Source organism: Thalassophryne amazonica, chromosome 6 (genome assembly GCF_902500255.1).
Source record: "Thalassophryne amazonica chromosome 6, fThaAma1.1, whole genome shotgun sequence".
In the NCBI taxonomy this organism is placed as follows: domain Eukaryota; kingdom Metazoa; phylum Chordata; class Actinopteri; order Batrachoidiformes; family Batrachoididae; genus Thalassophryne; species Thalassophryne amazonica.
In genome coordinates, this window is record NC_047108.1 from 76,794,451 (window position 1) to 76,811,170 (window position 16,720).

Genomic DNA, 16,720 nt, shown 5'->3' on the forward strand with positions numbered 1-16,720 from the left:
ACGCCTGTCGGTGACGTCATTCGCCTGTGAGCACTCCTTGTGGGAGGAGTCGTCCAGCCCCTCGTCGGAATTCCTTTGTCTGAGAATTTACTGAGAGACTGGCGCGTTGTTTGATCAAAATTTTTTCTAAACCTGTGAGACACATCGAAGTGGACACGGTTCGAAAAATTAAGCTGGTTTTCAGTGAAAATTTTAACGGCTGATGAGAGATTTTGAGGTGATTCTGTCGCTTTAAGGACTTTTCACGGTGCGAGACGTCGCTCAGCGCTCTCAGGCGGCGTCATCAGCCTGTTCAAGCTGAAAACCACCACATTTCAGGCTCTATTGATCCAGGACGTCGTGAGAGAACAGAGAAGTTTCAGAAGAAGTCGGTTTCAGCATTTTATCCGGATATTCCACTGTTAAAGGAGATTTTTTTAATGAAAGACGTGCGGACGGGTCCGCGCGTCGGGACGCAGCCGCCGCGACGCTCCGCCACAGGAAAAACACCTCTGTTGAAAGCCTTAAGGACAAGTTGGAACATGTCCTGCCTGTTAAACAATTTCTCATATACTCACTCCACTGAAAGCCATCAAAAGCCGCCTGGATTTTACAAATGGTTATCAACACGGAGGTGTTTTTCCTGTGCCGCCGCACCGCGTCGGCTGCGTCCCGACGCGCGGATCCGTCCGCACGTCTTTCATTAAAAAAATCTCCTTTAACAGTGGAATATCCGGATAAAATGCTGAAACCGACTTCTTCTGAAACTTCTCTGTTCTCTCACGACGTCCTGGATCAATAGAGCCTGAAATGTGGAGGTTTTCAGCTTGAACAGGCTGATGACGCTGCCTGAGAGCGCAGCGCGACGTCTCGCACCGTGAAAAGTCCTTAAAGCGACAGAATCACCTCAAAATCTCTCATCAGCTGTTAAAATTTTCACTGAAAACCAGCTTAATTTTTCGAACCGTGTCCACTTCGATGTGTCTCACAGGTTTAGAAAAAATTTTGATCAAACAACGCGCCAGTCTCTCAGCAACTTCTCAGACAAAGGAATTCCGACGAGGGGCTGGACGACTCCTCCCACAAGGAGTGCTCACAGGCGAATGACGTCACCGACAGGCGTGGAAAAACTCACGCATGCGCACGAGGCTTCAAGCATGTCTGACGTAAAAACATATGAATGAAATCCATATAGTTTTTGAAAAAAATAAAAAGGACCGTTACTTTATTGACAGCCCTCGTATATCTGTAATTTTTAGTTTACATACCTATATAACAGTGTTCTATATGTTATAATCCTTAATATTAATGAAGCCCAATCTCTAGCTCCCAAGTTAAAGTATTTATATTTTCTTCATCTTTGAATCCACCCCGGCTCTCTCTGTTTCCAGGTTACTATTAAAATTTTAATCTTTTTCAGATCCTTTAAAATTCAATTTAAAAATTCAATCGCTCACTATTATTAGCCTTCAGGACACAGCTGTTCACTGGTAGAGTCACAAATTACTTCCCATGCAACCACCTGCAAGCACTGTAGAAATATGTGCACAGCATTTGTGTGTGCACTCATGCTTTAGTTTCTGTTTATTTTTAAGGGAGCGCATACTTATGCATATGGATTAGTTTATTTTGTGTTTAATTTCAGATAGTAGGTTAATGTGCTGTGAGTCAGCCAGCTAAGAGGCAAACACAGTCTGGGCAAGTCGATAAGGCTGACGTCTTTAACTTCAGCTCAGTGCAGTGGCAGTGCCAACATAAAAATATGGCTTTAGTCTTCCAAAAAACTGTACCCAAACTTAAACTGGGTCATAACAAGTAACATTTAATCACATACTCATAAAATACACATTCCTCTGGCTATATTACCAAAAAAGATGTTTGTCTTATTAGACTTGTTGACAGCAATTGTAATTAGGGAGTGAAATTCATCCTGTCTTCTCGATAAAAGATTTTTCTGTGTTGTTAAAGATCACAAGTGGTCTTAGATGGGGATTGCCACCAGTGGTGGGCACAGCTAACAAAAAGTTAGCTTCGATGACCATTAATCCGATAACTGAAAAGTTATCTTTGATGACGCTAAACTGATAAACTGCTAAAAAAAAATTATCGCTATTACAGATAACTGATAACGTTTATTTGGACGTGGCCACATCAGATTACACCAGTGGTCTCCAAACTATTCCAGAAAGGGCCGAGAGGGTGCAGGTTTTCTTTGTAGCCACTGACTCCAGCAGGTGATTTCACTGATGAACTCATCCCACCTGCTCCAAGTGATGTTAATCAGTGAAATCACCTGCTGAAGTCAGTGGCTGCAAAGAAACCTGCACCCTCTCGGCCCTTTCTGGAATAGTTTAGAGACCACTGGATTACACTATCTGTTTCTGATAAACCAGTTTCACTTTAAGTGCCACAGGGGCTGCTGGGTAAATTCAAGGATCACAAACACAAAAAGAATGTATGAAAAATGAATGAATAAAAAATAAAACCCGAAACACTGTCATCATCTTTCAAAAGGAGTAAAACACAGTATTAGAAGTCACAGTTTATCTCGGTATTATATACACCGTCATTTATGAACTAAAAGCTGCTGCTTTTTTTCACACACTTTGAACCCTGCAGCTTAAACAACCGAAATACGTCCATTGATGCATTGATTGGAAGAGTAAAAGACACATAGTAAATATAAATTCTTCCCTGTTAGTTTCAGTGGGATTCATTAAATTCTGAAGAAAATATTCCATATAAAGCATCCTGATTATCCAAAATGGTGTGTAAATGGTGAAGAAAAGTCCCTGCAGCTGTGCCGTGAGATCTCCTCTCTCCCACTGAGTCTTTGTGATTAAATTATCCCATACCACAAAGAAATAAAATAATGTTAGAATTAGTCAGTGTTGTTTGTGTTGAGCGAACAGTAACAGTGTAACGTCTCAAGTGAACCTGAACTACAGTATCCACAATGCTTGCTGCGTCCACCGGCCAATCATGTCTTGCGCTTAGTGATGTCATCAACAAGCAACAGCCAGTCTGCCATAAACCACTAAACTACACATGACAGGGATTAAAATGTTTGATTTTTAAGGTTTACAAACATTTTTGGCTGTTAAACTTTGTTCACTTTACCAGCAAAAAAAAAAAAAATGTTAGCAGACTGAAAGTTATCGGAACTAAATTTATCAGAAGATAATTGGTCCGATGATGGTTTGAAAACTTATCTGAAAAGCTAATCCGCTAACAAAAACATTAGCTTTGATAATTATCAGTTATTGAATTAGCTGAACAGTACCCACCACTGATTGCCACATAGCCAAAATGTAGTGGTACACCTCATCTGAGTTTCCCCCAAGTAACCATTGATTTGAGACAGTTATTCCAGTGGTGCCCAAGGATCCTTCAAAGGGATGTAGTACCATAGTCATCCAGTCATCAGCTAAGGTTACTGGTTAGTTTGCATCTGCAGTTGCAGGGACTAAAGTTCTCGCTAACATGGATTACCATCAATTGGACTGCTAAAAGGCAGGTTTCACGCTGATGGTGTTCTGATTAAAAAAAAAAATCAAAGCTGGACACAAGATATAAAATTTACTGCATTCAGAATGTTCAAAAATTCATTTTTAGAATAAATTCTGTTTTGTTTTTGTTGTTTGTTTTTTTTCTCCTGGTAGAGAGTTCCTGTGCCTGTTCCTCTGTGTGTTTGATACTCATAGTGCAGTGACAACCAACACAGCATGGCAAAGAACAGAGTTTTACAAACATATTTTAAAACTTTTCTTTTCTTTCAAAGTCTGCTCCAAGTGTCTGTGGTTGCTGTGGTTAAACTAAAAACGCAGCTGCAGACTCGCAACACATTAACAACAAACAGCGCTTTTTTCCCCAAAATATGCCTAAAATCTCTTTGAGGATGACATAGCGTAAATTACACTCATAAAACCTTCTTACCTCTCAATCAGGTCATGCTTTCCACATAAATACACAAATTCTTGATTGTTTCTGCTCAGAGACTGCAAACCAGGGGAGAATCCAGGCAAAAAGAAGGTGTTGTCCCCCACAACACCCTTTGATTGAAGGCCCATTTTTGAAGATATTTTTCATGCTACTACTACTTATAATAATAATAATAATAATAATTTTAACAACTGAAATATTTAAATTAATATTACTCTGGGCCTAAGTTTTACTTTTGTTCTGGACAAAATTTAATAGAAGTTGAAGCCATGCTCATCAATCAAAGCATGCCAGTCAAAGCTAAAATAGGATGGAGTTCATTAGTTTTGCAAAAGTCAGTTTTTTTTTCTTTTTATGCAACAGTCCATCCATTTTGCTCACCTTAGTTTGTGGTTCCAATCAGCAGTGTTGCCACAGTTACTTTGGAAAAGTAATCCAATTACTGATTACTGATTACTCCTTGAAAAAGTAACTTAGTTACTTTACTGATTACTCAATTGTAAAAGTAACTAAGTTAGATTACTAGTTACTTTTTTAGTTACTTTCCCCAGCTGCCGACAACAACCCACCTCAAAATGACGATACCTGTTTTGCCAAAACTTACTTTATAGTCACCCTTTCTTGACTTCAATGAAAATAAATACTTGTTTTATAAAAAGTAAAATAAAGACCTCTTTCTTGACCTCATATTTAACTGTTGACAGCACTGTAACAGTAAAACTTGCAATTTTGAACCTACATTGTTTATAAATGTAACTATTAAATTCATTCTAGTATTTTTCTAACATTTAAATTCTCTCTAAATATTTTACTTGTCAAAATTAATATTATTTTAAGTAGTATTAGTAGCTGTAGTAAAAAAAAAGGCTTCAAAACTGGACCTTTAATCTAGGGGTGTTGTGAGGGGGGCACATCCTTGCCCCACGCCCCCATTCCATCTGGATTCGCCCCTGCTTTGGCGTTTGAGCACAAAGAATGGATATCATTTATTTATGCAGAAAACATGACCAGATTTACACGTAAGAAAGTTTTATTGCGTTTTCACATCATGTGGTCCTCAGAAAGAGAGTTTAGGTGCATTTGAGTGGAAAATAGTGTTAGTTGTTGACGCGTCGCGGAGGATCAGCTGTTTTTAACGAGACGATACGGAGCAGCTCAGCTCAGAATTATAAATAAAGGAGGAAAATAAAGCATAAAAATGACTTTGTAAAGCTCAGTGCAGGTGTGCTGATCACCGTGCTTTAAGAGGTGATGACGAGTCGAGCAGCTGCAAAAAACCGTGGATGAAAAGCTCACAGCTCGCTGAAAGTGGGCAGTTCAGTCGAACCCTGACCCTCCTGCCCACGGACCAAGTTTAATGCTGCTATCGACCCACAATGAAAAATAATAGTAACGCACAGTGACATGAAGAAGTAACTTTAATCTGATTACTGATTTGGAAAGATTAACGCGTTAGATTACTCGTTACTAAAAAAAGTGGTCAGATTAGAGTAACGCGTTACCAAGTAACGCGTTACCGGCATCACTGCCAATCAGTGACAACAGGTTAATGCCCTGTTCTCACTTTCATGGATATGCATGCTGGAAATTCACAGTTTAAAGCCTTTTCCTTATCTTGGAAGAGCTCTGATGGTGCAGCTTAGCTAAAATTTCCATAAAAATTGTTCATTTTGTGATAAAAGCATGGAATTTGGTGCATATATCCATCCATCCATCCATTTTCTTCCGCTTTATCCGGTGTCGGGTCACGGGGGCAGCAGCTCAAGCAAAGCCGCCCATACCTCCCGATCCACACACACCTCCCCCAGCTCCTCCGGGGAAACCCCAAGGTGTTCCCAAGCCAGCCGAGAGACATGGTGACGGTGCATATATTCTAAATTAACTAATGTTTATGTTTAGATATGGAGACATCCTGGAGCTGAACTCAAATGAGCTACAGGGGTCAATAAAGAATTACACTGGGATCAAAATTTAACAATGCTCCAATGATCTTGAAAACTATACCACATTATTTGTCTGACCATAACGATTCCAAAAAGGTGTAGTTTGGACTACCTATGAATGAATTCCATGGAGTTATGAGGTAAAAACAGCAAAAATGGTGACAAAGGTTTCAGTTTGTACAGGAGTCAAAAGTTAAAGTTGCTCCAATTTTGGTTAAAAAAAAATATATATATATATATATATATATATATATATATATATATATATATATATATATATATATATATATATATATATATATATATGTATGAGGTCTGTTAGAAAAGTATCCAACCTTTTTATTTTTTTCAAAAACCATATGGATTTGAATCACGTGTGATTGCATCAGCCAAGCTTGAACCTTCGTGCGCATGGTTGAGTTTTTTCACGCCTGTCGGTTGCGTCATTTGCCTGTGAGCAGGCTTTGCGTGAGCACTGGTCCACCCCCTCGTCGTTTTTTCATTGTCAGAAGAATGTCTGAAGGACTGCCATTTTGTTGCATTAAAATTTTTTCAGAAACTCTGCCAGACAACCAGCTGGAAACCATTTCAAAGATTCGGTTGGCTTTCGGTGAAAATTTTATGGGCTTCAGAGAGATTAAGGAGTGTTACTGCCGCTTTAAGGATGGCCCACAGCGCCTGAGGGCGCGCCGCGCCGCGCTCCGAGCCGCGATCGACAGGCTGAAAGGAGCTGATCACTTCCAAATTTAAGGCTCTGTTGATGCAGGACGTCGTGTAACTAGCAGAGAAGTTGTACTACGGGCAACCTACTCTTATTTTTACACATATAACACAGTACAAGCCCAGTGCATTACATTATCACACCGCAGACTAGACCAGTGTTTTACATCATTCATGCTACCTCAGATTGGCGGGCAACTGTGATCTTCACATGCTGGTGTGTCACGGTTATAAACTGTGAGCTTCCAGACTGCATTTTTGTGAAAATGAGAATGGGGCTTAAGTCAGGCAAAATCTTTAGCTTAAGGTAGGGTGAGGTGTTCCCAGGTCAGATAGGATATAGACTTTGTAATCCCATCAGCCTGTTTTTGGTCTACCCCTGGATCTCTTCTCAGTTGGATAGGCCCAAAAACATTCAACTGAGACTCATGAGCCAGGTATTGTATTCAGACAAAGTTAATGCGATGAAGTACCTCAACTGTCATTTTCACCTCAAAGAATCAACACTTCCATATGAGGTGCTTTAGGATTTCAGGGGTCTTTATCCTGTCTTTGCACCAGCATTTACATAAAAATCTGGAGGTTTTCCATATACATACAGCAGTTTGTGAAAAAGAAATATGCAGGAATTGTTATTATACAGGAAGAATACTTTGTCAGACAGAAAAGGATTGGTAACCACTGCTCTAATATGCCTTTTCTTCTGAACATTTTGTCCTCGTGATGTTTTTTTTTCTTTTTGGTTTTAATGTGTCCCATTATTCACACTATTTTCCAGCATTTCCGGGAGCACCTTGACAAGCTGTTTGCTCAAGGCATCGGCATGTTAGATGTTGCTCTGACTGAGGCTTTCAATCTCCTTAGTGACGTAAGTACAACACTCACACATGATTACCACACACAAATATGCTCATACACACAAAAACGAGCCCTCTCATTGCACAAGATTAATTAGCCCACTGTAATTAATAGCTAAATCATGCCAAAACCACGTAAACAAGACACATGATGGGGGGTTAATGGTTTGACATCTCCCCATTAGGAACAAGTAATTAATCAAACACTCATAGACACGCAAAGACATACAGTACATGTATTGTGATTTTCAAAGTACTCAGATTACAACATGTGCTCATCTTTGTTAATAGAGCATTTTTGGTCTTGAAATGTGTTCCCATAGTTCGACGCACATGTGTAGACTTGTCTATGATTTTAACAACATGATGGCAAATCACTTAAATATACTAATTTGAAAATAGCATATCAGCAAAATGCTTGAATGTCTGATGAAAAAACACAAAATGTTTGAATGAAGTTTTAAATTTTCAGAGTTGCTTTCTGATTGCTTTCACCCATGATAATCTTCTGTCCCTCACCCTCTTTCCTCGTTCCAGTTTAATGAAACCGGGAGGGGTAGTGTTTGTAGCCAGGCCATTATGTTGGTGACAGATGGGGCAGTGGACACATACGATGCCATCTTTGCCAAGTATAATTGGCCAGAGCGGAAGGTAATAGATCAAACTACATCAACATTAACATGAATTTGTGTCTGTTATTCTGCAGTTTTGTTTCATACCAATTGTACAGCGTTGTTACTTGAGCTCAGGTTCCTGGTGCGTACTCATGATGCAACACCTCATGGGAGGCAAAGCAAATGGTCAATGTGAATTTGACATTGCTACACATCTTTGGCCTCCTTTGGCCTCGGTGATGTTGGATGTTTCTAATGCAATGACTGAAATTTGGTTTCCAGTTCATACCCATGAACCCAAGTTTCATCACTATTGAGATGGTGTTCAGGGAGTCAGGATCACTGTTTGTGCATTCTAGCATGTCCTGCGACAGTTCCAGACACAAGTTGCTTCTGCTCCACCATCACCAGCTTCGGCACAAATTTTGCTGCTACTCTCTGCATGCCCAAATCCCCCATCAAAATGGAATGTAGCAAACCTGTGCTTATCCCCACTTCATCCACCGTTTCCTTAATGGTACCACGACAACCAATTCAAAGATATCATTAAAAGCCCCAAATTACCATGACATTCCTGCCCATGATGAGTGTATACAAACTTCTGACCACTACTGGAAGTAAGCAACATAATGAGCAACATAAAAAAAATAATAAATAAATAAATAAATGAGGCAACCAATTTAAGGGCAAAAGTCTATATGTGCCAGTGTTTGCAAAGGTCTGTTTGTAACAAGTGCTATACTGGCTGCTGTATTTGGACAAGCAATAGAAGCAAATACATGGAGGATTGCAATTCAGAACTAGAGCACCGCGCTCGTGGGGCACAAATCTCTGCCAACACGAGTTTCCAATTCCACAAAAATTTCACCTTGGAAAAAAAAGAATTCAAGGTCGTAGATCTGTTAGAAGTAGCTTTTCATAAGCTGGACTAGATATGATCAAATGTCAGGAGTGTGTATTTAGTTCATGCACTTGAATTGAATGAATGAACTTGAGTATTTTGTGGTGTTGTCAGACTTTTTTCATTTTTTTCAGTTTCTGAATTCTTTTTCAGATAATTTTCACAGGTTATCTATGCGATGCACAATTTGTCATTACTTTCTTGGCACTTGGTTTCTGACTGATAACTGGAAGACAGACAAACAACCATACAATTGGAACCTCCATCCAATTTTGGTCATGTTGGTAAATCCATAACAGAAAAATGAGGGACTGAGGCACTTTTGATTGAGATATAATGCAAAATGTACACCAAATGGGCTTTTCAATATAAAATTCAAATGTCCACAAAATCCACAATCTGGATCAGATCCAGATCAAAATGTGTCAGGTGACAGCAAGTGCCAGTCTGCATTAAATGGTGTTTTCAATGTTAAATTTAAATGGTCACACAATCTGTAATCTAGTTCATATCCAGATAAAACTTTATCAGTTGATGAAGGATACCATCCGACATAATGCTTTCAAATATGAAAGAAATTAGATTTTTTTTTTTACAGTTATAAATTTTTGAAAATTCATTCAGTGTTAAAGATAGGGAATTTTCCTGGCTTTGACCTTTGACCTATGACTTTGAAAATTGAATCAGTTCTTGCCTACAGACAAACAAACACACAAACGAGTGAAAACATAACCTCATCCAAAAGTCTCTTTGCTGCAATAGCTATGGATGAATAGGTGAAGTCGGGACACAGTGGATGAGAAATGTTGTTTTGTGGCATCATAAAGACATTATGCATAGGTTGAGGTCATTCTGTTGTGGATTTAATACAGCAAGTTATTGTTTATAAGGCTGTGTTATTTATGTCTCCCCAAGTGTAATTTACAGGTGTTTAAAATCGATTTTAATTTTTTTTTATTCAATGTGCCCTGGACACCAATTCACGGGGCACAGTGAATCAGTGTCCAGGGCACAGTGAATCAACTCAGAATATCATGAAAAAACACATGATTATTAAGATTTATTCAAAATTAATAAATATATGGTGATGCATATACAAACTATAATCCAGCAAACCAGCTATGTAATGTGTAAGTGTCTTATATAGTGATATAAGTCCTTTAGAAACTATTATAAATACAACTGTCATAATTTCTGTTCAAACGTAAAAACAGTTGTTTATATACACAAAAAATAAAAGTATAAGCGTCAACAAGTAATATTTGTCATCCACTTGATACTGGTGCTTAGTAAATCACTTTCTAGACTGATTCACTGTGCCCCGATTCACTGTACCCCAGGTGCATGTGACACACATGAGTCATGCTATCAAATAGCTGATAGTCTGGAGAAGACATAACACATACTCATCGGAGGTGGTTTTGTCCCGCGCCATGAGCGGCACGGTGGCGCAATCCTCCGCTTCTTTTTCCATGAAAAAAAACTCCTGTAACAGTAGAATGTGCCGAAAAAGTCTTGATGTCCACGCCTTCTGCCTTTTTGTGAAAGTCAGACGACGTCCCGGATCAACAAAGCCTTCACGTTGGAAATGATCTGGTTGTTTCAGCGGGGTTTGAGCCTGTCGATCGACGCTCGGAGCGCGGTGTGCTCTCAGCAGCTGTGGGCGGTCTTTAAACCGGCTGGAGCACTCCTTAATCTGTGTAATCCCCATAAAATCGTCCCTGAAAGCCATATTAATTTTCCGAATGGTGTCCACCTGGAGGTCTCTCACAGTTTCTGGAAAAAAATTGATGCAGCAAAGCTCCAAATCGTTCAGACATTTATTCGCAATAAAAATCCGACGAGGGGGGTGGACCAGTGCTCACACAATGCCTGCTCACAGGCGAATGACGCAACCGACAGGCGTTTAAAAACTCACGCATGCACACGAAGGTTAAAGCTTCACATGTGATTCAAATCCATATAGTTTTTGAAAAAAATAAAAAGGTCTGTTACTTTTTGGACAGACCTCGTGTGTGTGTGTGTGTGTGTGTGTATGTATATATATGTATGTATGTATGTATGTATGTATATATATATATATATATATATATATATATATATATATATATATATATATATGTGTGTGTGTGTGTAGTTTTGCAGATATAGCTACTGATTCACTGTGCCTCGTGATTCGCCCCAGTTTCCCCTACATCATAGTTTCAGAACATTTTAGAGCACACCTTTACCAAGTATCAGAATTTGGCTGAGTTTTGAAGAGAACATGTTTGACAAGCACAAGATATTGAATCGGCCCAGCATGGGGGCATCTGAGATTGCCTCAGAGGACTTTAAAACATAAGTATGGGCTGTCTCTGTTGTCTTGAAAGACGGCTGCTGGATGTTTCTGACAGAACACAGAATGAAAGGGGAGGAAACGAGGAGAGAGACAAAGAGCATGAAAGTGTTTCGGTCATAAAGGTCAGTGAGTGTATAAGATGTTGAAACAACCACAGACAACAAATGGATTTAAGCATCTGTACATTTTAGCTGTGGGATTATACAGTTAAAGGGTAACATGATCCAAGTGTTTTTAAACAATGATGGAAATTGTGCATGTGAGTGTTCTATTTATATTTGATTATATTTGTTTGTGAGAAATCTTTTTTTAGAAAAAAAAATACTTTAGACAGTATCAGCAGCTTAAAAATCCACTTTATGCTCAAGATTCAATCAATTCAATTCAATCAATTTTTTTATATAGCGCCAAATCACAACAAACAGTTGCCCCAAGGCGCTTTATATTGTAAGGCAAGGCCATACAATAATTATGTAAAACCCCAATGGTCAAAAGATAGCAACACAATAACGCTAGCAACTTCATTTTTTACTCATCGGCACAGAGTATCTTAAGAAATCAACCTAGCATTGATCTTTGAAGGTAGTTATAGTCAGTTTGTTCAGCACAGTTGTTGTGCTCAGTAAGTACACAGTAAATTAATTCAATAATATCGCCAGAAACAAGCAGCAGTGGTCTGTGGGATGACCAGCCCAAGGCTTTGGAAATGAAAGAAATGGACAAACAAGCTTATTTTAGAATATCTGTAACTTCAAAAACACACATTTTTGAGAAAATCAAAGAGAGACAAAAGAAGTTTGCTTTGGCTACATTTAATACAGAATCCTTCCTGCAGGGTTGTGTGGATTTGACTGTAGTTAAATGTAAGTGGTGTTCAACAATCATAAAATAACAGCTTATTTGTCTCATTTTTGTGGATTTCTGCACAGAAATACTCTTTCATTTACTGACAACCACACACATGCTCTTAGTTTTCATCATCCATCCAACATCTACTGACCAGCCAGCAGATGGCAGAAACTTCTATGGGATATTAGAATGAATGAATGAATGAATGTATTTATCCGGCACACAGCTGAGCAACAACAAAGGCTATAACAAAACATAAAAGAAACAATGTTCAAAGAACCCATGTGGCCAGAAGGGTGAAGGCAGAAGCAAGGCTTATAAGCACCCTCCCCTTATACCATTAAAAATAAAGAATGTGTGTGTATATACAGTAGTATTCAGAATAATAGTAGTGTTATGTGACTAAAAAGATTAATCCAGGTTTTGAGTATATTTCTTATTGTTACATGAGAAACAAGGTACCATAGATTCAGTAGATTCTCACAAATCCAACAAGACCAAGCATTCATATTATGCACACTCTTAAGGCTATGAAATTGGGCTATTAGTAAAAAAGTAGAAAAGGGCGTGTTCACAATAATAGTAGTGTGGCATTCAGTCAGTGAGTTTGTCAGTTTTGTGGAACAAACAGGTGTGAATCAGGTGTCCCCTATGTAAGGATGAAGCCAGCACCTGTTGAACATGCTTTTCTCTTTGAAAGCCTGAGGAAAATGAGACATTCAAGACATTGTTCAGAAGAACAGTGAAGTTTTATTAAAAAGTTGATTGGAGAGGGGAAAACGTATACGCAGGTGCAAAAAATTATAGGCTGTTCATCTACAATGATCTCCAATGCTTTAAAATGGACAAAAAACCAGAGACACATGGAAAAAAAATGGAAAACAACCATCAAAATGGATAGAGGAATAACCAGAATGGCAAAGGTTCACCCATTGATCAGCTCCAGGATGATCAAAGACAGTCTGGAGTCACCTGTAAGTGCTGTGACAGTTAGAAGATGCCTGTGTGAAGCTAATTTATGTGCAAGAATCCCCCACAAAGTCCCTCTGTTAAATAAAAGACATGTGCAGAAGAGATTACAATTTGCCAAAGAACACATCAACTGACCTAAAGAGAAATGGAGGAATATTTTGTGGACTGATGAGAGTAAAATTGTTCTTTTTGGGTCCAAGGGCCACAGACAGTTTGTGAGACAACCCCCAAACTCTGAATTCAAGCTGCAGTTTACAGTGATGACAGTGAAGGATGGTGGTGCAAGCATCATGATATGGGCATGTTTCTCCTACTATGGTGTTGGGCCTATATATCACATACCGGGTATCATGGATCAGTTTGGATATGTCAAAATACTTGAAGAGGTCATGCTGCCTTATGCTGAAGAGGACATGCCCTTGAAATGGATGTTTCAACAAGACAGTGACCCCAAGCACACTAGTAAACGAGCAAAATCTTGGTTCCAAACCAACAAAATTAATGTTTAGGAATGGCCTGCCCAATCCCCGGACCTAAATCCAATTGAGAACTTGTGGGGTGACATCAAAAAAGCTGTTTCTGAAGCAAAACCAAGAAATGTGAATGAATTGTGGAATGTTGTTAAAGAATCTAAATACTAGTTTAGTGATTCACAGGATTGCTAAAAAAGCAGTTTGAACATAATAGTTTTGAGTTTGTAGCGTCAACAGCAGATGCTACTATTATTGTGAACACCCCTTTTCTACTTTTTTTTACTAATAGCCCAATTTCATAGCCTTAAGAGTGTGCATATCAAGAATGCTTGATCTTGTTGGATTTGTGAGAATCTACTGAATCTACTGGTACCTTGTTTCCCATGTAACAAGAAATATACTCAAAACCTGGATTAATGTTTTTAGTCACATAGCACTACTATTATTCTGAACACTACTGTGTGTGTATATATATATATTGTTGAGTTAAAAGTAAAGAATTGGAGGTCTAGTGACAATCCTGTGCGATCACCACCACTGGAAACTACACTCCCCAGAATGCACCAGCAAAATGGCCGCTAATTGCTGATGAGAGCACCTGATAAAAAAAAAAATGGTGGCTCTCAGTCTTCACGCACCAAACAAACTGAAAGGATGAGCAAGCTCTACTCATTGAATGAGTAGAGCTTGAGTACAATGAAACACATTGTACAAACTAACCTGTGGGGAAGATATGGAAAGAACAAACTTAAAACAGTGATTCTTGAAGCAGAAGATGCAATTGATAAAGCTTACAATGTTCCAGTCGAAAGTGACAATCTGGAGGGCTATGAAGTTCACCTCGCTCTGTTGGACGAGAAGATAAGTGAAACCACCTCAGCTATGTCTTTGTGGGAGAGATGGATCCCTGAATCATCAAAGGATGAACTGGATGGGAGACGTAAAGACCTGAGAGCAGCCCACAACAGGCTTAAGCTGAGAAAAGCGGAATTTGCCACATCAAGGAGGCTGGCTGATCAGGGCACAAATGGGAGACCTGTCCAATCACCGCTACCTGTTGTGAAAATAAAACCAACTACTCTACCCATCTTCCAGGGAAGTAAGAGAGAGTTCCACAGGTGGAGAAAGGACTGGGAGAGCCTGCAAAGGCAAGGGGAGCCCACTGGCTCACCTGAGGTTCTGAAGATTCAGCTCCTGGAGAGTGTGAGTGAGACCATTGCAAAAGAACTAAGACTTTCAACTCATACTACTGCAGTTGACATGTTCAGAGTCCTGGAGAACAGATACGGCAACAAGGCCACCATCACTGTCGAAATCCTTGAAGAACTAGACAAGATGCCTCCGGTGAAGGGGAACCAGCCAAGAAAAGTAATTGACCTGATTCAATCTGTGGAGAAGGCCCTGGCAGATCTGACAGAGCTGGGGAACTCGGGAGCCATAAAAAATCCATTAGTTATCAAGTCCATCGAACGCAAGCTACCTGACTTCAAAAAAAGAGATTGGCTAATGTTCCTAGTTAACCCTGAAAACAATGTCACTGCAGATACTCACTTTGACATGGTCCTGAAGTTCCTGAAGAATCAAGAGGAGATATTGGAAAGACTTGAACAATTGAAAATTGTGGACAAGATGGACAAGCCGGAGAAGAAGCAGGAAAGAAAGTTTGCATCAACCAGAGCCACAAAGAACGAGGTTGATGAGGCTTGTGGTGTCTGTGGTGATCATGGACACAGCAACAAAATTTTCTTCTGCAGGAAATTCAAAGGTTTTAAACTATCTGAGAAGAAGTCTGTTGTAAAGAAGCTGGGACTTTGCAGGAAATGCTTAGGATACCATGATGTTGATGGACACTGCAGAGATCATTTTCTATGCAGGAACACAGACTGCAAAAGGGGAGGAACTGGCCCAGACCACCATTATTTCCTGTGCCCAAAAGCAGAAGCCAGAAGAGGAGAAGAGGGGAAAGGTGGAAAAGATGGAAGAGGAAAAGGAAAGTTCACAGAGGAACAGGAGGAGTTCTTACCACAACTTTCCCCAGAACTAGCAAATCAGTGCAGAAAGGCATTCACCAACAGATCCTCAGTGACACTCAAAGCAGCAGGACAGTCTGAACTACTGAAGAAGAGTGGGCTGGTCGAACTTCCAGTGATCATGATGCTGATGCAGGTGACGGCGAATGCAGGTCAGAAGATTGGCACCCTGATTGACTTAGCCTCAGACACCAATTATATAACCCACAAAGCTGCCGAAATATTGGGCCTGAGGAGTGAGGAAATAACCCTGGTCGTACATGGGGAAGGCAGAATGACCATGCAAGTCAACACAAGAAGGTACCTCTTAAAAGTCAGAGTCAAGACTCCAAAAGGGACTGAAAGAGCACATCAACTGGTCTGCTACGGCTTGGAAATAATTGCGAAGGTACATCAAGCCTGAGAAGTTAAAAAGATTCTTCCCAGATGTCCAGCTCAAAGACTTGAAAAGACCAGCCGAAACTGAGCTTCTCATAAGCCACCGAAAGGGAAGACTCGTACCCCAAAGAGTTAAAGTCATCGGGGACCTTGTGTTGTGGGAAAGCCCATTGGGGAAGACAGTGGGAGGAGCCCATCCTGACCTACTCGAAGAAGTGGAGCTGGCAGCATATGAGTCAAGAACCCACTTTGCTCACTCCATGCGAACCGCTGCTGTCAAATATCAGGAAATCACAGTTCCAACAACCAAGCCAGCCTCGCCATAGCTCTGTCCAAATTTACACCTGCCAGTAACCGTCAGTTCCTTGAGTGGTGGCACTGGGACAGCATCGGAACCGCATGCGAGCCAAGATGTGGAGGATGTCGATGTGGAAACTGTCCACCAGGAGGAAGAGATATGACCCTGGCAGAGGAGAGGGAGTTTGAGATCATTAAAGGAGGCCTCACCTACAAGGAAGAGGATGCTCACACACCTACTCCACACTGGGATGCAAAGTATCCTTATACTGAAGATCCAGCCTCTCTCCCCAACAACAAAAGGGCAGTCCAGGCTTGCTTCTTAAGGATGGAAACACAACTGAGCAAAGAGCCAGACTGGAAAATCGCTTATGCAGCCCAGATCTATGAAATGGTCGAAAGAGGTGCAGCGATAAGACTCACC

The 16,720-nt window shown here is 40.0% G+C and overlaps 1 protein-coding gene across 1 annotated transcript in view; it reads left to right on the plus strand.

The window, feature by feature from the left end:
• Positions 1-16,720, plus strand: part of cacna2d3a (calcium channel, voltage-dependent, alpha 2/delta subunit 3a) — a 629,699-nt gene that overhangs the window by 358,398 nt on the left and 254,581 nt on the right. The window contains exons 9-10 of the mRNA XM_034172543.1: positions 7,363-7,452; positions 7,979-8,092. Coding sequence (XP_034028434.1) covers positions 7,363-7,452; positions 7,979-8,092 — 204 coding nt within the window. The remainder of the gene's footprint in view (positions 1-7,362; positions 7,453-7,978; positions 8,093-16,720) is intronic.